The sequence below is a fragment of the Podarcis gaigeae genome, assembly GCF_964106915.1.
Source record: "Podarcis gaigeae genome assembly, chromosome: 4".
NCBI classification, from domain to species: Eukaryota; Metazoa; Chordata; class Lepidosauria; order Squamata; family Lacertidae; genus Podarcis; species Podarcis gaigeae.
In genome coordinates this window covers 106344053-106368270 of record NC_139677.1, presented here as the reverse complement: position 1 = coordinate 106368270, position 24218 = coordinate 106344053, and the positions used below count along the sequence as shown (strand labels likewise).

General features: G+C 44.9%; 3 protein-coding genes across 3 annotated transcripts in view; all 3 read right to left on the bottom strand.

Annotated features, from left to right (window-relative positions):
* LOC310843317 (uncharacterized protein) overlaps positions 1-24218 on the bottom strand; it is a 164028-nt gene that overhangs the window by 44102 nt on the left and 95708 nt on the right. The window lies entirely within an intron of this gene.
* LOC310842790 (uncharacterized protein) lies at positions 1082-19830 on the bottom strand. The gene is made up of 4 exons (XM_083734929.1): positions 18054-19830; positions 15639-15664; positions 3241-3260; positions 1082-2444 (listed from the first exon to the last, which is right to left on the bottom strand). The coding sequence occupies exons 1-4, from the start codon at positions 19005-19007 to the stop codon at positions 1441-1443; spliced, it is 2004 nt and encodes a 667-aa protein (XP_083591055.1). The 5' UTR covers positions 19008-19830; the 3' UTR covers positions 1082-1440.
* LOC310843635 (olfactory receptor 51A4-like) lies at positions 7549-9905 on the bottom strand. Its single transcript, XM_083737267.1, has one exon. The coding sequence runs from the start codon at positions 9031-9033 to the stop codon at positions 8071-8073; it is 963 nt and encodes a 320-aa protein (XP_083593393.1). The 5' UTR covers positions 9034-9905; the 3' UTR covers positions 7549-8070.

The following is a 24218-nucleotide window of genomic DNA, read 5'->3' as shown; positions in this document are numbered from 1 at the left end:
CTGAGCATAAGGAGAGCCTGCTGAGTCAGGCCAATGGGGCCCATCTAGTCCAGCATCATGGTGGCCAGCCAGGTGCCTCAAGGGGAAACCCACACATAGTGTCTTTTTGCAAGAACCCTCTCCCCTCTTGTGATCTCCAGGAACATTCCTGCCTCCAGCTGTGGAGGCAGAGCATAGCCATCATGGCTTCCACACCTGCACACCTCCTGTGACCCCTGAAGTTGGCTCTGGGGGCTCAGGAAAAGCCCCAGAATAGCATGTGTGGAAAGGAGAGGCAGGTTGCTCTGTTAGTCAAGGTGAAATGCTTGCACTGGTGGTACATTCAACGTAGCTCAACGTTGAATTCCTCACATGATTTGGTGACACCTGCTCTTAGATTTGTTTTAGATATTGTGTTCTGATGTTTTTAACAGTTTTTTGAATGCTTGAGATTTTATTTCTTTTATTTTCAGTTGTATTTTGATGAATAGAATCAAGACTGAAGCTTTATGTAAATAAACAATATTTTTATTAATGCATTACAGACTTCTGTGTGATTATTTTGTTTAGAAGGAAAAAGCATCCTAGATAATTAATAATAAGGTTAAGCAACCTTGTCTCAGAGGTTTCTGCATTTCATGCTGCAAAGTGATGCTAACTAGATGTTAAACTAACACAAGTGAGTAAAAGGAGGAATAAATAATATTATTTATTATTATTATTCATTTAATTTCTATACCACTATATATTTTAAAGAAAAAAATCTCAAAGCATCCATTACTGACTTCTACGTCTGTGTTCCTTACCTTTTGTTTTCCCTGAGATGTATTTATGCGTAATGTGACTTTCATTTCCCTTTGACACGCTTTGTGGATTATGCTTACATATTTCATAAAGGTACCCCTGACCGTTAGGTCCAGTCGTGGACGACTCTGGAGTTGCGCCGCTCATCTCGCTTTAATGGCTGAGGGAGCTGGCGTTTGTCCGCAGACAGCTTCCGGGTCATGTGGCCAGCATGACTAAGCCGCTTCTGGCAAACCAGAGCAGCGCAAGGAAACGCCGTTTACCTTCCCGCCATTGCGGTACCTATTTATCTACTTGCACTTTGACGTGTTTTCAAACTGCTAGACGGGCAGGAGCTGGGACCAAACAATGGGAGCTCACCCTGTCGCGGGCATTTGAACTGCTGACCTACTGATTGGCAAGCCCTAGGCTCTGTGGTTTAGATCACAGCGTCCCTCGCGTCCCCACATATTTCATAGACTGCAATAAATTTAATGGGTTCTTTTGTTGATTAATTTTATATACATTCTTCAAACTGATTTCACCCTCCGGTCATAATCAGATTACAAATCTCTCACTTCACCGGGGCAAATTAAGGGCATCAATTTCAAAATCCAGACTTGACAACACAGCCTCCTACACATAAATGTGTTGAATGTTTTTTCTAAGATATTTTAGTTAACTTTTGCCCTTCTGAAACAGTTTAACTATCCTTGTTCGGATTTGTTTGGTTTTCACACTGTACACAGTGGGATTCATCAATGGTGGCACCAGAAGGTACACATTGGCCATGAGGATGTGGACAATGGGTGGGGCATTTTTCCCATAGCGGTGGATCATAGAGAGGCCAATCATTGGGATATAGAAAGTCAGGACAGCACAGATATGAGAGATGCAAGTATTCAAGGCCCGAAGGCGCTCCTGCTTGGAGGCAATGCTCAACACGGTTTTGAGGATCATGATATAGGAAAAAACCAGCAACACAGAGTCAAGAGCCATGGAGGAGATCACCACCATCAAGCCATAGATGCTGCTAATTTTCCTGTCGGAACGCACCACCTTCAGAATATCCTGGTGCAAGCAGAATGAATAAGAGAGCACATTCTCTTTTCCATACTGTAGCCTCTTCAGGAGGAAGGAGGCTGGGAACACAAGAAGGGCAGCCCGAAGGGCAATCCCCACTCCTATCTTGATGATGTTTCTGTTGGTCAAGATAGATGTATATCTCAGAGGGTTCCGGATGGCCACCAGACGATCAAAGGCCATGGAGATTAGAATGCCTGACTCAAGAATAGAGAAAGTATGGATGAAGTACATCTGGACCAGGCAGGTGTTGAAACCAATTGTGCGGTGGTTGAACCACAGGACTCTCAGCATGGTGGGCAGAGTGACACAGGATAGTCCCAGGTCTGTCATGGCCAGCATGGAGAGGAAATAGTACATGGGCTCATGAAGGGTTTGGTCCGTCTTGATGATGAAGAGGATGGTACTGTTGCCTGCAATGGCCACTAGGTACATGGAGAAGATGGGGATGGAGATCCAGGTGTAATGATTCTCTAGCCCAGGAAAGCCCGTGAGGAGGAAAGCAGGAGTACCAACTGTCTCGTTGATGGAGAACATGATCTTGTCAAAGACTGATCTTCTGTGCCCTTTGCTGCTCCCTGAATTAGAAAAAAAGCCTTCTGATTATTCAGACATCCCATTCCTTTCCACCAGCTGCAGCTGATCCTTTCCCTCCTACAGTAGCCATCGCAGCCTGAACACAAAATAAAGATAATAGTATTTTACAGTTTGATTTTGACTACAAAATCTACCCCACATTCTTCAGTTCAAAACCATCTGTTCCAAAGCACCCAAGAGCAATATCATGGTCAATAATTAATTTATCCCAGTATACCTTTGATACATCTCGGTCTCGTCTGTGGTAAAAGTACCACAATTCATCTGGCAAGCATGCTGGGCAACTAGAAAGGGGCCACCCAGTGGCTGGCTTCCCCCTCAAACAAACTGATTGCAAATGCAACTTTGGCCTAATCATTTGGAAAGTCGGGACACCCGTACTCTCACACCTAGCTCAAACTCTTGGTGGTTTCCTCAGAACTTGGCAGGGAACAAGACTCGGGTCTGCACTAGCGGCGCATGACAGGGGCAGCATGGGGTGCTGCTTGCATGGCAGTCATGTCAGCCTTCAACTGCATTAACTGACCTCACATATTCTGGTTTTCTCAGTAGAAGTTTTGAGTAGCTTGGTCTGTGTCAAGGACCAGCTCCTTGGGAGCCTGGCTGATGGCTTTCAGCACATCCCACACTTCTGATATGTGTGCATTGGTACTCCCCAAATGGAGAATTCTGTCTTTGTCTCTGTTGAATCAGCTCAGGTTCCCATTCTATCAAAAGGGAGTCATGAAATCCTGCCTAGTACTTCTCCGAGTTCATTAACATCAGGTTTCTTCAGGGTTCACACTTGATTAGGCTCACCTTTGGATTCATGTAAGATCCTGAAAGATGGAGGGCACAAGTAGAAGGGGACGACAGAGGATGAGATGGTTGGATAGTGTCTTCGAAGCTACCAGCATGAGTCTGACCAAACTGCGGGAGGCAGTGGAAGACAGAAGTGCCTGGCGTGCTCTGGTCCATGGGGTCACGAAGAGTCGGACACGACTAAACAACAACAACAACAAAAGATCCTGAATTCCAGCATTACATTGTCACTTTTCCACCCTGCTGTTTTGCGTGTGATTCTGCTAAGTGGCAAGGAAACAGCTCCTGAGGAAATACCAGCCCTACTTCTCTAATTCTAGCAGACTTGCTGTTCAAAATCCCTTGTGTTCATTTGTTCTTTGAGGTAGCACCACAAATATTTTCTCTTTTCTTCCCTTTAAGAGAGAGGTTGGAAACGCTGTATTCATGTTTGCCCAGATTTATCTCAGTGAAGGGCTGGTCAGAGCCTGAGAAACAATGTTAAAATACTTAATGCCTGAGGATGCTTTCCAGCGGGACAAGTAGAATTATCCTGGAGAGGAGGGCTGTCAGGGGAGTGCTCTGCAGGGCGGGGTGTTAGAGAGAGAGGGAGTTTTGAACTGCCAGTGAGAAGAGAGTGAGAGTGTGCTAGGAAGAAGAATAGAAGAAGAGTTTAAACAAAAAAAATTCCTTCCAGTAGCACCTTAAAGACCAACTAAGTCAGTTCTTGGTATGAGCTTTCGTGTGCATGCACACTTCTTCAGATACACAGAAGAAGAAGTGTGCATGCACACGAAAGCTCATACCAAGAACTGACTTAGTTGGTCTTTAAGGTGCTACTGGAAGGAATTTTTTTTTTGTTTTGACTATGGCAGACCAACACGGCTACCTATCTGTAAGAAGAAGAGTTTGGATTTGATATCCCGCTTTATCACTACCCGAAGGAGTCTCAAAGTGGCTAACATTCTCCTTTCCCTTCCTCCCCCATAACAAACACTCTGTGAGGTGAGTGGGGCTGAGAGACCTCAGAGAAGTGTGACTGGCCCAAGGTCACCCAGCAGCTGCATGTGGAGGAGCGGAGACGCGAACCCGGTTCCCCAGATTACAAGACTACTGCTCTTAACCACTACACTACACTGATAGTGTCTAACACACTGGAGTGTCTAACTGGAGTGAACTGAACTTAGGATATGTATGGCACTGAGCTGTGGAGGCTACACACATTGATTTCTGGGAATGTGATGTGCACTGTCTGCTACAGTAAGCTTTTGGTTTCTGTGTGGTATGTTCTGTTCGTATATTTGTAGTAAAGCAAATACTGAAGATGTCCCAAGTCCACAGTGCCCTCAGTTCTGGCAGCACACTGGTGGGTGCCATTGGCATTATAATAGAACAAGGAAGGTGTTCGTGGTGAGTTGTGCCACCTCTTTTTCTAGAAAAATAGCACTGGACAGATCTGAAGTTGCATGCCAGCTCAGGATTCTCTTCCTTCTTCTTCTTCTTCTTCTTCTTCAAGTCTGCCACAGTAGAAGTCATGTGATGATGGTGATGATGATGATGATGATGATGATGATGATGATAATTTATTATTTATACCCCACCCACCTGGCTGGGTCCCCCCAGCCACTCTGGGTGGCTTCCAACAAAACACTAAAATACTAACACATCACACATTAAAAGCTTCCCTAAACAGGGCTGCCTTTAGATGTCTTCAAAAAGTTTGGTAGTTATTTTTCTCTTTGACATCTGGTGGGAGGGCGTTCCACAGGGCGGGTGCCACTACCGAGAAGGGCCTCTGACTGGTTCCCTGTAACTTGGCTTCTTGCAGCAAGGGAACCGCCAGAAGGCCCTCGGCACTGGATCTCAGTGTCCAGGCAGAATGATGGAGGTGGAGACACTCCTTCAGGTACACTGGGCCGAGGCTGTTTAGGGCTTTAAAGGTCAGCACCAACACTTTGAATTGTGCTCGGAAACGTACTGGGAGCCAATGTAGGTCTTTCAAGACCGTTGATGATGGGGTTTCCCTGCTCCCTTCTCACCTAAGTTGAACCTACTGCACTAACAACACCTTAAGCCTTGTTAAGGTAAGCCTATCAAACCTATGCATTCTTAAGGAAATCAGCCCTGAGTGTTCACTGGAAGGACAGATCGTGAAGCTGAGGCTCCAGTACTTTGGCCACCTCGTGAGAAGAGAAGACTCCCTGGAAAAGCCCCAGCTGTTGGGAAAGATGGAGGGCACAAGGAGAAGGGGACGGCAGAGGACGAGATGGTTGGATAGTGTTCTCAAAGCTACCAGCATGAGTTTGACCAAACTGCGGGAGGCAGTGGAAGACAGAAGTGCCAGGTGTGCTCTGGTCCAGGGGGTCACGAAGAGTCGGACACGACTAAACAACAACAACATAATGATGTCAAGGAAATGCAACTCACCAAACCGCCTCTTGTTAGAGGACTTGAAGTAAGTTAATTCTAGTGGACTTTTCCTGCGTCTCCGATGCTACAGCAAAAGGCACCCAGCCTTGCCTCTACTCATGGACACATGTCTGTGATGCCAGCAGTACAAGGGAGCCTTTATGTGTTCCCATGTTCCCCTGTGGGAAGTGCTTGCATCAGCTGCCCTTGGGTTGCACCATTCTGACGAAATGAATGTGCAAGCCATGCTGCAGTCCCATGTTCATGCTTAGAGGAGCCCCTTCTTAAAGGCAATTGTTTTCCTGATTTAGGAGACCTACGGTCAACAAACCTATATTTATTCAGCCTCATGGATTGTAATGGAAGTAAGAAAAGGTAATATTGGAACTGAATTGGATGCCACATACCTGAGGACTCTCCTTTATTTATTTATTTATTTATTTGGGAAAGTAGCCTTGGAGGCTGCAATCTTAAACAGAAGAGCAAATGAGAGTAGAGACGAACTCTTCCCCTTCCTTCTCACTCCCTTAAAAGGGATGACCCAAGAGCCCAGAGCCAAGACTCTGAAGGAGAAGGACTGAATCCACACTTGCACTATAAGGACAGGAACGTAGCTTCCTTCAGATTTCACAATCCACCAAATTTTCTGTGGCCATGTTTGGTTTAAAGATGTACCAAGGTGTATTTTAGAATGCATGTTTTAGTATAAGGATTGGAGAAGTGTATTTTGTGAAAAGATTTACAAAAATATATTGAAACACATTTTTTTATGCAGGGGTGTTTTGTGTTTGGTATTTTTTAAGTAGTTTAATGCATAAAAAGTGATGGACAAGTGGTGCTCATTCACCTGGGAAGGTAACCCATCTAGGAGAAGGAAAACTCTGAACTTAAGTCTCTGCTTCCCTGCAGGATATTTTTGGCATTCAGAAAAAAAGGCTCAAGGGTAAACCCTACACAGATCCGGAGTGGAGTTCCTATGATGGTTGGATGGCTCCTTGTACATCTCCTTCCAGCAACTCCTGCCCCCAGGCTGGTGTCAATTGTCTTGCTCTGCTTTCCTTTGGACCACATCAGCAGGTCCAAAAAGGTGATGCTGTCTGGGTAGCCCATGACCTCCAGAAATACTGCCCAGGCTTGCACCCTGAGGAGGTCACTTTGGTGTTGCTAATACAGTGGTTTGACTTCACACACACACCCAGAGGCACACTCCATTGTCTCTTGAGATAGATAGATGACAACAAATGCAGAAACAGGTAGGGATGGACTCATGAATGAGCAGATTTGAAAGAGTTAGTGGGGAAGATTCACCTAACCAACCCCGTCAGCAGAAGCCTTGTGCAAATACTTCTGCTTATGAAGTGTGGCTTTTCCCATGTCTCTTCCCCCTGCACCCCCACACCCTCTGAAAAAGGCCTGGGAGGGGGCTCAGTAGAAGCCCCTGAGCAGCACATAGAAGGAGGAGAAGGGCATCTTTCCATCTGGCAAACAGCAATGCTGCACAGACAGAACAGTTGGAAAGGGGCAATGTTGAATTCCATCTATCGCCTGGCAAGTGAGGGAGGAGAGCTCAGAAGGCAGGGGTGGGAAAGGGGAGAAACTTATGCTTAAATCTCTCTGCTGTGCAAATTTAACAAGTCTACATCCCCCTCCAACATTCCTCAAATAACAGAATGTCGTTATTTTCATCTGAGGAGTGTTGGAGGGTATGAGATAAGACAGAGGCACTGTTAGTGGGTGGTTTTGTAGATGGGAAGGTGGGATACTGCCTGCTCTTCATGAGGTTACACTCCCTGTAAAGGAGCAGATACATAGCTTGGGGTTTCTTCTGAACCCATTGCTGTCACTTGAGACCCAGGTGACCTTGGTGGCATGGAATGCCTTCTGTCAGCTTTGACTGGTGGCCCAAATACACCCCTATATGAACAGGAATAGCCTAACTTCTGTGGCCTATTCCCTGGTAATCTCTAGGTTAGATTACTGTAAATTGTTATACATGAGGCTGCCTCGATGGTCCAGAACCTTCAGCTAATGCAAATTTTGATGGTCAGGTTGTTCACCAGGGCAAGACAATTCTGTAGCTCAGCTGCACTGGCTACTAAGTAGTTCTGGGCCCAATTCTGAATGCTAAAGCTCAGCTAAAATGTCCTACATGGCTCAGGACCTCAATACCTTAAGGACCATCTCTCCCCATACAAGCTGACTCAGATGCTGTGCTTGTCTTCCAAGGCCCTTCTCTGTGTCTCCAATCCCTGAGAGGTTCAGAGGTTGACAACCTGAGGGCTCCTTGTTTGTGGAATTCCCTTGCCAGAGAGGCTCACCATCATTACATGTCTTTAGGTGCCAGGTGAAAACTTTTCTTTTTACCTAGGTCTTTGGCCATAAAACAATCAGAATGAATAAATAAAATAAACAAATAAATATGTAGCATTGGGAAACCTGTCACTTTGAGGCTTTTAATGCCTTGTTTTCCTTCTTCCGGAGTTTCAAGATTATCCGTGTGCGGATCTGCTTGGTTTTCACACTGTACACAATAGGGTTCATCAGAGGTGGTACCAAGAGATAGACATTAGCAATGAGGATGAAAATGATGGGCGGAGCATGCTTCCCATAGCGGTGGATCATAGTCAGGCCAAGCATGGGGATGTAGAAACTTAGGACAGCACAGATGTGGGAGACACAAGTACTCAGCGCCTTGAAACGCTCCTCCTTGGAGGCAACTCCCAACACAGTTCTGAGAATCATGAAGTAGGACAGGACGAGCAACAGGGAATCCACACCAGTGGAAAAGAGCATCACCAGCAAACCAAAGATGCTGTTGGTTCTCTTGTCTGAATGCACCTCTTTCAGAACATCCTGGTGCAAGCAAAATGAATAGGAAAGCACACTTACTTTTCCATACTGCAGCCTTCTCAGCAGGAGGGATCCAGGGAGGACGAGGAAGGCAGCCCGAAAGGCAACCCCCACCCCAATCTTGATTATAGTTTTGTTGGTCAAGATAGTTGTGTACCTCAAGGGGTTCCGAATGGCCACCAAGCGATCAAAGGCCATGGCCAACAGAATTCCTGACTCAGCAATAGACAAGGTGTGGATGAAGTACATCTGGGCCAGGCAGGCGTTGAAGCTGATCACACGGTGGCTGAACCACAGAATGCTCAACATGGTGGGCAGAGTAGTAATGGACAAGCCCAGGTCTGTCATGGCCAGCATGGAGAGGAAATAGTACATGGGCTCATGGAGGGCTTGGTCCGTCTTGATGAGGAGGAGGATGGTACTGTTGCCTGCAATGGCCACTAGGTACATGGAGAAGATGGGGATGGAGATCCAGGCATGGTGTTTTTCTAGCCCTGGGAAGCCTGTCAGGAGGAACACAGGAGGACTGAAGGCTGAGTGGTTGGAGGACATGACAGCCTTCCAAGAACTTTCTCCCGTATTCTTTGCTGTTCTCTATTAAAAGAAACACAGTTATTTCTTTCATAAAGTTTATACACCACTTGATTGTAGGAAGAAGAAAACCCCTCAAAGTGGTTTTCAAAAAGTTATTTTCTTGAGTGGTGTGCATTTCTTTCCCCTTCCAGGCTAAGTGTGAATCAAAAATTGCTTTTCCACTGTCACGTGGACATTGACCATCACATGCACATGATGGCAACCAAGATGATCAAGGGACCTGAACCTCTGGATTCAAGTTACAAGAAAGGACGTTCCGACTAAACATCAGGAAGAACCTTCTGACAGTAAGAGCTGTTGGATAGTGGGACAGACTCCCTCACACTCTCTCACAAGGTGGTGGACTCTCCTTCCCTGGAGGTTTTTAAGCAGAGGTTGGATAGCCATGGATGCTTTAGTTGAGATTCTTGCATTGGAGGGGGCTGGAGTATATGACCTTGAGGTCCCTTCCAACTCTACTTTCTATGATTCAAGGCTGAAGACAGTTACATTGATTAATCTGTGGTGGTCAGTCAATTCAATGGGAACTTTAGCGAAGACTTTGTTGCTGGCATTTATAAAGGAAGCCTGACAAATGAATATGTCACCATTTTAAATAGAAGTGACATATGGCCCCCAATACAACTTTGCTGGAGAGCAGATGGCTGCCTGTTTTGGGTATGCTGTGACTGCCACTAATATCAACAGCTAAAACCCCAATGATATACTGATGGGTCCCTTTTGGAAAAAAACAGGCAGTGTTCATGTGCAGAAGGTGGGCAGGGTCTACATCGTCCTACAAAAGCTGTACAGCAGTTGCATCAGTGTTACTGATCATCAGGAATTTGGCCACTTGGCAAATTGTTTGCAAATATCCTAGCTAACAGATAAAAAAAAATACTAAATGAATATATACATCAAGACCAAGCTGGGTTCCTACCAGGAAGACAAATGAAGGAGAATATAAGGAATATTTTGAATATAATAGAATATTTGGAGGCTAAAAAGAAAGTGGCAATGATGTTTATAGACGCTGAAAAAGCCTTTGATAATGTTTCTTGGAAGTTCATGATAAAGCTGTTAGAACAAATCAGAAGTGGCCCCAAATTTTTAAAAGCAATAGCAGCAATCTATTCAGAACAAAAAGCTAAACTAATTATAAATCAGGTGATAACGGATGATTGTAAGATCCAAAAAGGAACAAGACAAGGATGCCCATTATCACCAATATTGTTTATTCTGGTCTTGGAAGTACTTGCAAAAAAAAATAAGTGCAAATAGATTACAGGTGTAAAAGCTGGGAAAAGTGAATTCAAGTTAAAAGCGTATGGGGATGACTTAGTGATAAACAGTGGAAGAACCTAAAACTTCACTCCCTAAAGTAATAGAAAAAATTCAGAATTTTGGGGAAATGGCAGGATTTAAGCTAAATAGGAATAAAACTAAATTATTAGTTAAAAACATGAAGGAAGAAATAATAATAATAATAATAATAATAATAATAATAATAATAATAATAATTTTTATTTATACCCCGCCCTCCCCAGCCAAGGCCGGGCTCAGAGCGGCTTACAAGCAATAATAAAAACAAGTTAAATGATTACAACTTACAAACAAAATTTAAAAATACAACATTAAAATATTGAAACTTTAAAATATTAAAATGTAGCCTCATCGCAGAGGGAGAAGGAAAAGAAAAAAGAGAGGGAGGGAATCAAATTGGCTCCAAGCCAAAGGCCAGGCGGAACAACTCTGTCTTACAGGCCCTGCGGAAAGAAATCAGATCCTGCAGGGCCCTGGTCTCATGAGGCAGAGCGTTCCACCAGACCGGAGCCAGAGTTGAAAAGGCCCTGGCTCTGGATGAAGCCAATCTAACTTCCTTAGGGCCCGGGACCACTAGGGTGTTGCTATTTATGGACCTTGAGGCTCTCCGTGGGGCATACCGGGAGAGGCGGTCCCGTAGGTACGAGGGTCCTAGGCTGTGAAGGGCTTTAAAGGTCAAAACCAGCACCTTAAATCTGACCCTGTACTCCACCGGGAGCCAATGCAGCTGGAAAAGCACTGGGTGAATATGCTCCCATGGCAGAGACCCCGTGAGGAGCCTCGCTGCAGCATTCTGCACCCGCTGGAGTTTCTGGGACAGCTTCAAGGGCAGCCCCGCGTAGAGCAAATTACAGTAGTCAAGCCTGGAGATGACCGTCGCATGGATCACTGTGGCCAGGTCGGGGCGGGAAAGGTAAGGGACCAACTGCTTGATGCGGCAAAGGTGGAAAAATGTCGCCTTGGCTGCTGCTGTAACTTGCGCCTCCATGGAAAGGGAGGCGTCAAGGATTACACCCAAACTCTTAACGGAAGGCAATGGCACTAATTGGGCCCCCGCAAGAGAAGGGAGTTGGTCCCTCATCCCCATGCCATCCTGACCCAGCCATAGGACCTTTGTCTTCGAAGGATTTAGTTTCAAAATATTGAGATTGAAGTCCATAAAAAGGTTAAATATTTAGGGATTTGGTTAACATCAAGAAATATAAACCTATTTAAAAATAACTATGAAAAAAAATTGGCTTGAGGTAAAAAGAAATTTAGAAATATGGAGCAGAATGAATCTCTCAATGTTAGGAAAAATATCAGCGATTAAAATGAATGTGTTGCCTAAAATGCTATTTCTTTTTCAATCAATACCAGTCATCCTGAAAGATGATTGCTTTCAACAATGGCAGAAAGAGATTTTAAGATTTATCTGGGGGGGGCAAAAAGCCAAGGATAAAACATAAAATACTTACAGATGTAAAAGATAGAGGCGGGTTTGCCCTCCCAGACCTTAAATTGTATTACAAATCTGCTTGTTTGGTATGGAGCAGGGACTGGATGAGATTGGACAAGCAAGAGGCACTAGAACTTAGAAGGACATGACAACAGATTTGGTTGGCATGCATATTTATGGTACGGGAAAGGGAAGATTCATAGAAGCTTTTACAACCATATAAACAGGAAATCATTAATGAGAGTATGGGAGAAATATAAAGACTTATTGGGACAAAAGACTCCATGGTGGCTTTCACCACATGAAGCATCACTGCTCAAACCACTTGGAAAGAAAGGAAAATGGCTCACATATGCTCATTTATTAAAGGAACATGATGGGAAATGGAAATTAAGAGATTATGATGAGATCAAAGACCACTTTCAGAGTTGGTTGCATTCTTGACAACTATATGAAACACATAAAGAAGACTGTAAGAAAGGATTTAGTTATACTAGATTTAGGTTTCAAACGGAAGTGATTGAAGGGATAGTGAAATTACTGAAGGCCGCATATAGCATACTATTAGAATGGGAGACGAAAGATGAAGAGGTAAAATCAGTTATGATTAAATGGGCACAAGATGTAGGTCACAACATTATGATGGAGGATTGGGTTAAATTATGGAAAACTGACTTAAAATTTACAGATTGTTCATTATTGAAGGAGAACTACATGAGGATGATGTACAGATGGTACACAACACCAGTGCAGCTAGGGAAAATGAACAAAACTAGTTCAAACATATGTTGGAAGTGTAAGGAAAAGGAGGGAACATTTTATCACATGTGGTGGGATTGTAAAGTAATTTAAAAAATTTGGGAAATGATATACAATGAACTGAAGAAAATGTTCCATTTAACATTTGTTAAAAAACCCCAAGGCATTTTTGTTGGGGATTGTAGGGAAAGACCTGCCAAAAAAGTTGAAAAACATCTTCATGTATGTGACAACGGCCGCGAGAGTTCTGGTAGCCCAAGGATGGAAGACTGAAGAAATCCCAAGTAAAGAATCATGGCAAGAAAAATTGATGGACTATGCAGAACTGGCAAAATTGACATATAAACTACGAAATAAGGATAACTGTGACTTTAAGGATGAATGGGAACCTTTCACAAAGTATTTGAAGGCGCAACCAAGTGAACTGGACTCCTTGGCAGGTTTTGAATAAACATTCACAATTTTCTTACTGATAATAATTAGCTAAGCTGTTGGAGGATCTATACAACTCTGTAACATGCAGAAAATAGCATTATTGGAGAAACCAAAGACTGGAACTGAGGGAAGTCGGGGGGTGGGGTGGGGGGATGGGTTTTGTGGGGGTGGGGGAGGAAAAATGGGGGGGGGGATAAGGATATGTTTTTGGAAAATATCTTTTGTTATAACTTTGAATAATTTTTTTTTTAAGGAATTTGGCCACTTGGGCACCTCAATGATGGTGGCAAGGAGCCACAAGGCATTGTCTACATGTGCCATAGCTGCCATGGTAGACTGTACCCAAGCCTTTTAGGGTATTGCAGGGCCACTGCCCAGCAGACCAGACCCAGGGAAAAAATATCATTGTGTAAATCAATCAGCATTGTAGTGCAAACTCTTCCTAATACAGTACACCCATTTTTGTATGCAGTTCTAGCACACACATTTTTGCATGCAAGTTCCCCTAATTTCGTGCATATGTGCATGTCATTTTCACTAATACATGCATTTTCTTGCACATTACTCCCAATATATACATTTTATGTACATATTTCTTTGTTAGAGAACTGCATCACAAAATTCAGAGAAATGTGAATTTCAGAGGATAGCTCTGTTTCTGTCATGCTGCCTCTTTGTGAGTAGCATTTAAGGATGGATAAGGTTGAGGGACGCAGGTGGCACTGTGGGTAAAACCTCAGCGCCTAGGACTTGCCGATCGCATGGTCGGCGGTTTGAATCCCCGCAGCGGGGTGCGCTCCCGTCGTTCGGTCCCAGCGCCTGCCAACCTAGCAGTTCGAAAGCACCCCCGGGTGCAAGTAGATAAATAGGGACCGCTTACCAGCGGGAAGGTAAACGGCGTTCTGTGTGCTGCGCTGGCTAGCCAGATGCAGCTTGTCTCGCTGGCCACGTGACCCGGATGTGTCTGCGGACAGCGCTGGCTCCCGGCCTATAGAGTGAGATGAGCGCACAACCCTAGAGTCTGGAAAGACTGGCCCGTACGGGCAGGGGTACCTTTACCTTTTCCTAAGGTTGAGGTAATGGCACCTTCATTCTCCACCCAAGGCCTCTCCCTATTTGTGTTTCACTGCGCTTTATCAAGAAGGCTGCCAACTGCAAACCTCAGCATCTTATTCCTTCATATAGGATGAAGCATCTCTGCATAACATCTAAGCCTTCCCTTCTAAAAAAAATTAACAAACCAGCTTTTGACAATTTCTGTGCTGCCAAAATTTTGGACCACAACTTCTATCAACCTCAATCAGACAGCTTTTTAAAGTTGTAGTCTGAAACATCTGGAGGGCATCGGGTTGGCAAAGGCTGCTACAGCCTCATTGCAGAGGCCCTTTGGGCCCCTTTTAACTACAATTGTATGATTCTTTGAACTTATTAGGAGTTTGAGCAGGTCTTTTTTCTCTCTCTCTCCCTCTCTCCCTGCCTAACTGCCTTCCATTTACTTATCTATAATGGCACAGTATAAACGAAACACAACTCACCAAAATGACCTTCAGTTAGAGGATTCAAAGCAGGTTGGTTCAGGTGGGCTTTGGGTGCCTTCTTCCAGCTTTCTGAAGCTCTGTCATAAGAAGACAACCATCCCCTAGCCTAGGGACATGGGCTCATGCCTGCAACACTATCACAACAGAAGAGCCTTCTTTATATGTCCCTTTGCACCTCTCCTGGGAAGTGCTTGCATTCAGCAGAAGCTGCCCCTGGGAGCTGCTAAATAGCAAAGCTCATTCACTGTGAAGCCTGGGACAAATTCCTAGGAGCCAGGTAAATTTTGCAAGACCTCCATCTGTGGACAAGTGGCTGGGGATCAGCTGAATTGTTGCCATTGTAGCTACCAGTACATTTAAAATATTTGTGCCACGTAGTCTGAACATGTTTTATTTATTTTGCAGTGCAATCCTATAGCTAGCCACTCGGCAGTAAGTCCCACTGGATTTAAGGTGACCGACTCCCAGTTGGGCATGTCAGAGGAATCTCTTGAAAATGACAATCAAGTTGATGTGCTTCCATCTGTCCATTTGACCTCCATTGTGGCACAGACTCTCTCTTCATTGAATGAATGGAGAGCCAGTGGTTAAGAGCGATAGACTCGTAATCTGGGGAACCGGGTTCGCGTCTCCGCTCCTCCACATGCAGCTGCTGGGTGACCTTGGGCTAGTCACACTTCTTTGAAGTCTCTCAGCCCCACTCACCTCACAGAGGAAGGGAAAGGAGAATGTTAGCCGCTTTGAGACTCCTGAAGGGGAGTGAAAGGCGGGATATCAAATCCAAACTCCTCCTCCTCCTCCTCTTCTTCTCCTTCTCCTCCTCCTCCGTGAAAGCTCTTCACCTTAGTTCTCTAGGATGAACATTTTTCCTTAAAAACATGTACAAGTTACTTGTAAAAAGAGAAGTAAAGCCTCAAGCAGGTCAAGGTTACCTTGGGGGTGGTATTGGAGAAACCCAGAACTGTGGTTTTGCGTGGCTTTAAAATCCATGCTGAGGATGCCTCGGGTCTGTTTTGGGAGTTCATAGCATGCATGGTGACCATGGGCCTGTCTCCAGTGGTCATCAGTCCAATGCACAGAGCAGGGCATACCTATGTCTTCCTGGGGTAGTGGTGGTCTGAAAATAAGAGGAGTGGAATGTCATGGTCAGACCTCTTCATGGTGTGGTTTGGACTTGCAGCAACAATTCTCTCCTGCAAGGCCAGAGGATCAGATAGGATTATCTGCCCCTAAGGTTATGTCCAGAGTGTAGGACTGGGTGAGTATTCCTCAGCCCCCTGGCATTTGTGCTATGGGGTTCCACAGGGTATTGTTCTCTCCTCGGTGCTATTTAGTACCTATATGAAACTGTTGGAAGCCGTCATTAGGAGTTTTGGAGCAAAGTGCCACCAGAACATTGATGACACACAGCCCTACTTCTCCACTACATCTGAACCAGGAGCTACTGTGAAAGCTCTGAACTGGTGTCTGAATGCAGTGGTAGACTGGATGAGGGCCAATAAACTGTGCTTGAATCCTGGGAAGATGGCAGCTCTTTGTGTGGGTAGTTGCCATGTTTGTGTGATAGGCAATTTAACCCATCTGTTTTGGGTGGGGGTACATGCCCTCTGAAGGAGCAAGTGTGTACTCCTGGGCACAACTTTGTCACTAGAGGCCCAAGTGTCCTCTGTGACCAAGAGTATCTTTTACCAGCTTTGTCTAATGTGCCAACTAAGGCTGTACCTAGACAGTCTATGAGTTGGCAAACTCAAGGCAACATGCTGTGTATGAAGCTGCTATTGGGTTTGTTTCATATCCTCCAACACAACGTGGCCCAAATCCATCATCTTATGGGCCTGACTTCCCGTGTGAGTCATGTGACCCATGTGAGATCATGGACCTGGAAAAAGTGCTTGGGGGGGCACAGTGTCCAAAAACATGCATTTTGCGGGCCCCCAAAAATGCTTTTTTGGGGAGGGCAAGATCTCAGCCTGAAATTGTCTGAGAACAAGGCGCCCAAAATGTCCAGGTTTTTCCAGTTGATGAGTATGCTGATTTGGAACTCCAGCTGGTGCGGAATGCAGCAACCAGACTGCGAATGGGGACGAGGTTGTGAATATCTGACACCATTGTTAAAACAACTGCATTGGCTGCCCATGTCTGCTACTGAGCCAGGTTCAAGGTCCCCGTCAAAGCACTGAACCACTTAAGTCCAGTGCACCTTAGAGATCACCTGAACACTTGTATCCCAGCTAAGTCACTGAGTTCATAGGCATAGCAAAGCATAGGAAACTGTCTTATGCTGACTCAGACCATTGATCCACCTACCATTGTCTTGTCTACATTGACTGGATTGTCCAGAGTTTGAGGCAGGAGCCTCTCTCAGTCGTATCTGGGACTTAAACCTGGGACCTTCCTCAGGCAACACAGATGCTGTTCCACTGTCCTTCCGCCATCATCTGCAGGAGAGCTGTTCGTTGATCCCTGAGTTGGCAAGGCTCAGTTGACCATGAGAATCTGAGCTTTTGGTATCATCAACCAGTATTGTGCAATACTCTGCTAATAGTGATTATATTTTAACTTCCAAAGTCTGCTGAAAACATTTCTGTTCTATCAGACTTGTGAAGGCAATTAAGAATACTGATTTCTGATTTTAATATTTTTATATGGTTATTATTGTATGGTTTTATGTAGAATTATTGTAAACTGATCTGATATTGTTTATGAATAGCAGTATGTAAATATTTTTTATAAATGCATTCAAAAATGTTTTGCAATAGATATTTACATATTCATTGATGTATACAGGTACCTTTTCTTGTTTCAATTTATTGCCAAAGGCAGTTGATGTGCACTATAACTGCAATCCTAGCCATGTCTACTCAGAAGTAAATCCCATTAAATTCTTTACAACAGCAAATCAGTGAGGCTTTCCCTCAAATTTCACTTTTAATCTACTATTGTGACTTTTGAAAACCAATGGAATGCCTCATTATTTTCATATGGAAATGTATTTCTTTCATAAAATTTATACACTGCCTGATTGTAGAAAAATCCTCAAAGGCACTTACAACTTACAGAGTAAGTTGGGCAGGATTGCTCTGTCAATTTCATAAATAAGTACAATTTTATATACTAAATTATGAACTATGTATTTTATGTTGTTAAAGCAATAAAATAAAACTTGATGAGAAGGCACGTAGTGTAACCTTTAATTTCCCCCCAAAATTCATTCCCCTCCCACACGAGCACCTCCCAAAGCAGGATTTTTCCATGCTTCAAAATTTACAAAGCTTTTAATATCTAATCCAGCAGCAAAGTAAAACATTTCTATTTCCTTCCCAGAACATCCAGTGCATGTATTTTTAAACTGTTGTTTGTATTTTGGGCTGTATAGCACTGTAGGGACAGGAGCCAGAAAGTGGGGTAGAAATTCAGAACCAAAACAATGAACAAGTAAATGAACCATAAAGCAACATAGTTGAAGAATTCTCAGTGGAAACCTGGAGTATCCAAAGCCATTCCTAGTGGATGGTCCTTTTCTTACCAAATGCCATCAGGATGCCCTTCTGAATGGGTTGAGTTTTCACGCTGTACACAATGGGATTGAGGACTGGTGGGATGAGGAGGTAGACATTGGCCATGAGGATATGAGCAACGGGGGAAATGTGCCTCCCAAATCGGTGTATCATTGACACCCCAATCACGGGAATAAAGAAGATCAAGACGACACAGATGTGGGAGACACATGTGTCGAAAGCCTTGAGCCGCTCCTCCCTGGAGGCAATGACTGTGATGGTCTTAATGATCTTCATATACGACAACAGGATGAGCAGAGAGTCTATCACCAAAGTGCAAAGGACAACACACAAACCATAGACACTGCTTACTCTTGAGTCAGAGCAAGAGAGCTTCAGCACATCCTGGTGTAAGCAAAAGGAGTGGGAGAGCAGCAGGGTGCCCCTGGGGTACTTGTACGTCCTGAGTAGCCATGGTGTTGGCAGCACAATGCCTGAACTCCTTGCGGCAATGGCCAGGCCAATCTTGACCAACGCTGAATTTGTCAAGATGCTGCTGTATCTCAGTGGGTTGCAGATAGCAATGTAGCGGTCAAAGGCCATGGCCAACAGCACTGAGGACTCCATGAAAGAGAAGGTGTGAATAAAGAAGAGTTGTGTGGCACAGGCGTTAAAGTCAATCTCCCTCACATTGAACCAGAAGAGCCCCAGCACCGTCGGTAAGGTGGAGATGGACAAGCCCAAGTCGGTGATGGCCAACATGGAAAGGAGAACGTACATGGGCTGGTGAAGGCTTGGGTTGGTCTTGATGACAAAGAGGATGGTGCTGTTGCCGAAAAGGGCCATGAGGTAGATAGTGCAGAATGGGACGGAGATCCAGTGGTGATACATCTCCAGCCCAGGGAATCCCATCAGCATGAAGGTTGGCGGACTGAAGTCACTGCTGTTGCTCAGAGTGGGCATTATCTGGGATCAGGAAGGGATCTAGTTACAGACTGGAGATTTTATTTTATGTTAGAAAAAAGCAGCAATCATAAATCCATTGCAGTACATAATCTAGCAGCAGACCATCGATCCATGAAGAACATAATGGCATTAAAGACACTGAGAACTGAGTTAGGTCAGTTGTTTAGAGTGTGGTGCTGATAATGCCAAAGCTGTGGGTTTAATCCCCTTATGGGCCACCTGCATATTCCTGTATTACAGGGGGTTGGACTAGATAACCCTAGTCATCCCTTACAACTCTTCAATTACATGATTCTGTGGTGTAGCCATCTTAAATATCTTAAAGGCTGTCATATGGAAAATGGAGCAAACTTGTTTTCTGCTGCTTCAGAAAGTAGGATCTGAATCAATGGATCCAAATTACAAGAAAGAAGATTACAACTAAAAATTAGGAAGAAATTTCTTATAGTACGAGCTGTTCAACAGTGGAATGGACTCCCCCAGAAGGTTATGGACGCTCCTCCCTTGGAGGCTTTTAAGCAGAGGTTGGATGGCCACTTGCCATGGATTCTTTAGCTCTCATCCCTGCCTTGTAGGGAGTTGAACTAGATGACCTTGGGGTTACTCCCAACTCTACAGTTCTCTGTTTCAATTATTCATTGATTCTAAAAAGAGAAGAGCCCTACTGAATCAGACCAAAGGAGGTTCCAGCCCAGCATCCTTGCCCCCATAGTGAGCAGGGATGCATGAGCAAAAAACATCTTGAGATTCATTGATTGTCATAATCTTGACTCTTCAAGGCCCATCTGGTTCTAGATTTCCCCCAGCATCGCAGTCCTGATCTGAATCAGGCACTGAGAGCCAGCGTGGTGTAGTGGTTAAGAGCGGTGGACTCGTTATCTGGGGAACCGGGTTTGCGTCTCCGCTCCTCCACATGCAGCTGCTGGGTGACCTTGGGCCAGTCACACTTCTCTGAAGTCTCTCAGCCCCACTCACCTCACAGAGTGTTTCTGGTGGGGGAGGAAGGGAAAGGAGAATGTGAGCCGCTTTGAGACTCCTGAAGGGGAGTGATAAAGCAGGATATCAAATCCAAACTCTTCTTCTTCTTCTCTTCTTTTACAACTGCTAATAACAGTTTTTACAACCTGCAAGAGATGGATCTCCTGTGTCACTCACATCTAATGTAACAGTGAGCCAAAGAACATAAGGAGAGCTTGCTGGATCAGGCCAGTGGTCCATCTAGTCCAGCATCCTGTTCTCTCAGCTGCCAACCAGATGCCCTAGTGGGAAACTCCCAAGCAGAATTTGAACACAAGAGCTCTCCACCCTCTTGAGGTTTCCAGCAACTGCTATTTGGAAGCATTGCTACCTCCGACTTTGAGGCAGAGCAGAGCCATCCTGGCTAGTACCCATCAATAGCCCTCTCCTCCTCCATGGTTTTATCTAATCCTCCCTTAAAGCCATCCAAGTTGGTTCATTGGCCCAAAAATGGAAGCAAGAAGAATTACCGACGATTGAAGAATGGAGGATGAAGTTAATGGACTATGCAGAACTAGATAAACGTAACAGGAAGGATTCGAAACCGGCGGGACCAGAAATTCACGGAAGACTGGAGTAAATTTACAGACTATCTGAAAAGTATTTGTGAAGATCAGACGACGTTTGTAGGTTGCAGTAAGCTTTGTGAGGAGTATTATTGGAAGTATTGCAAAATGGATAAGGGGAAGGATGATTGTTAAGAGATGTAAAGGCAATATAAAGTTAAGAAATGCATAAGAAGTGGCTAAAACAGTGGATCATCAGAGGTGCTGAAGGAAGTTTAAAAAGATTGTATAAGTGATAAGTTTTGTGGTACATTTTATAATTTATATGTTAAAATCAATAAAAAAATTATATATATATCCAAGTTGGTGGCTCCCTTTTGTAGGAGCGAGTTCCATAGTTTGGCTCTGTGCTGCATGAAAAAAGTCCTTTCTTTTATCTGTCCTGAATCTTCCAGCAGGTGTTTGGCTTAACAAACTCTGGTATTCCCCCTACCCTACTCCCTCCTTAACTCCCTCCTTGACTTTTGGGATGTAAGTAGAAAAGTTTCTCCAGACATCACCATGTCTCTGCTTGCTAACCTTTACAAGCAGAAAAGTAGTCAGCCTTCAAACCGAGGGAGCCCATTTGTCATGTATTGTACAGAGTATCTCAGTCCTGTAAGGAATATTCCAACTATCCTTCCGATCACTCTGCTCTGGGGCTCTGGCAATGTGTGAATCTCCTTCCTATTGTTCTGCAGCGGTCTGTCACTGCCGTCATGCAAGCCTTGTTCTAGGCAGCTTTTGAAGTAGTGAGGTTTTATTGGATCTGGGGAATTCCTTAAGGAGAATCCCCAGAGCGGGTGCAAGTCTAGCTTGTGGCTGGCGTCGTGCCAAGGAGTGGCCTTGAGGAATGAACAGCAGAGCCATTTGGACCTGAAGAACATTCTGGTGGGCATTCAGATCTATAACTGAGGTTTGATACCAACTGGATTTTTTAAAAAAGTATTTCCAAAGAGAGAACCTCCACTGTTTCTCAGTCCCTCAGGACACCACTCTGCAGCTTGTGATTTTCTTCCCAAGGCAGAGTTCAGCTTAATTTGTCTGCAATTATTTTTTCCATTCTCAGTCTTAGAATAAGACTTACCACTAGGTTTCCCACACTCTCTCTCTCTTAACAGCCAGTAAGACAAAGAGCTCTGTGTAAATCAAAAGCCCCCACACACTATAGTGAAACTTAGTCTTTCCTAATAAATAAAGACATTCTCTTAAACTTCCTGATTGAATCTTATTCTACTTAACTCTTTTTTAAAAAATCTGCTGTCTGTGACATGGATGATCTCCAAATGTTGCTGAACTCAAGTCCCAATAGTGTAAGAATATAACATAAGAAGATGACGTGTTGTTGGATCAGGCCAAAGCCCATCTAACCCCACATCCTTTTCTTGCAGAGGCCATCAGATGCCTAGGGAAAGCTTGCAAGCTGGACCTGAGTGCAGCAGCCCCAATAGCCAGCATGGCCAATGGTCACAGATTATGGGAGTTGTAGTCCAGCACTGCCCTGAGGGTCTTTATGGTGTTTCTCATTAATGGTTCCACCCTTAGTCCGTGTGACCTTTAGTTGATATTCCTGAATTGCAGGGGATTGGACTGGATGCCCTTTGGGGTCCCTTCCAACTCTGTGATTCTGCAACCTGTTTGTGGCCCCATCCGTCAATGAATCTGTGACATTTGAGCGTTCTCCCGCCCACTCTTAGGTGGGTGCTCTGGCTCAGGTTGTTTGTGGACCAGATGAGTAACCAGAGGAACTTGGACCCCTATCAATTGCAAGGTAGCCGAGCTCCAAAGGGTTAATGTTTTCTTGGTGTCAGGCTGGAGCCCTCCTCATCTCCCAGCCGTGCTACTGGATGTCACTGGAAGTGACAGATGGCAGGAAACAAAGAGGCTGGCTCAGCCTAGTCTGGATGAATAAAAGGGGCTTCTTCTCCCACCACCATGCCATCTGCCCCCCCCCCCAGAGTCTGTGGCAAGGCATGGGTGAGAAGGGCTTCTATGAGGTTCCCTTGTAAATTTAACCACAGCTGAGGGAGGGGATGGGCAGCTGCCTAGGATGGGTTGAGCCCAGACCTGAAGGCTCCCATATCTCGCTGCATATAAGGCATCTTGGGTGGATGTAGGGCTCTGGGATCTCAGGTTGCAGCTGATCCTCCTGCCGTTGTTTCTAAACAGTGAAATGTATATGGCTGGACTGGGAGAAGAAGTGGTTCACCTACAAAGGAACCACAGCGAAAGGAGAAATGGAACACAGGAAGAAGCCTTCTACTGACTCAGACCATCGAGCTCAATGTTTTCTACAGTGACTGGCAGCCAATCTCCCGCATTTCAGGCAAGGGACATTCCCAACCAGCCACCAGGGATTGAACCTTCTGCATGCAAATTGGGTGCTCTATCACTGAGCTACAGGTGCCTTTCCCGTCTATGAAGCCTCCCTCTTCTTAATCTTTCCTTTCTGTAGAGACATTGCACTAGGGTAGTAGTCAGAGACAATCTTAGACAGTGAATGGAAAAGGTAAGTTTGAGGGGGTGGAGAAGATTCAGAGGGAAGCCCTGGCTGGGAGTGGAGGGGGAGACTCTCAAATTCATAATATTGTTACACGCCGCCCCATCTCCACAAGAGTGAGATTCCAGACGTTGGATGCCCACCTACTAGGGTCTGAGTTCCCTTTTGGGACAGTGAGGCACAGTGGAGAATATGGTGTCTTTATGATACATGGTTTTATTTACACATATATGCAACCTGCACCTAGATGGAGAGATTGCAGAGCCATCCTATGAGGGTCTGGTTTCCCCCATAAGGGCAGCATTGGATTCAAAGGACAGCAAAAAGCCACCCTCTGTGTCTTTTGGTTTCAGCTTGTCATTCCCAGCTCACTTGAAGTTCTGCCCCTCTTTCTCCTTCTCTACTGAGCTACCTTGCTACTAACTGACTCCAAAGACCTTCCCCCAGGCTACTACTACTATTACTACTAAATCCAGGAATCATGGGGAGGTCCTGGCACCCAGGAATTTGGGGGAATCTAGCCCCCCACAAACTCATAACAATATTCTGCTGGAGATGTTTTGCTTGAGCCTCGCATTACAGAATCAAAAGATTTGCAGGATTTTTATTGTAGGCATCACCTGGAATGAACAGATCCATGTTCCCTGAACCCCAGATGAATGCATTTTGCAAAACTGCCATGCTCTGAATGTTCTTTACTTGTTCAAAATTAAGGGAAGCAGGTTTCGCTCCTTTGTTGTCAGTTTGCATCATGATTAGCAATGGGTGATCAAGCTCTAAAACTCGAGGGGCCGTAAAAGGAATGAAGCCTCCCCCCACATTTCCCAGGACTCTGGAGGTGCTTCTTATGTTCTGATCTGGCAGTGTTTGTCACCTTCATTCATAGGAGGGCTGGCAGCACCAGAAGGAAGGTGCCAGGTGGGTGGACCCAACTGGTTAGCACAAAGGAGCATCTGATATAATTGGAGTGACAGGGACTTTGCTCAAAGGGAGCCATTGAGATTAGGGTTGGGTTTCTTCTGCCTGCATGAGGGAGCGGTAATCTTAAAAAAATGTGTCACCCGAAAACAATGAGGAGGATTTGGGGCCCTGGCTTTCGAAGTCCTGAGGGCAACTCCAGGCCCTGGTGTCTGCACTGCAAATGCA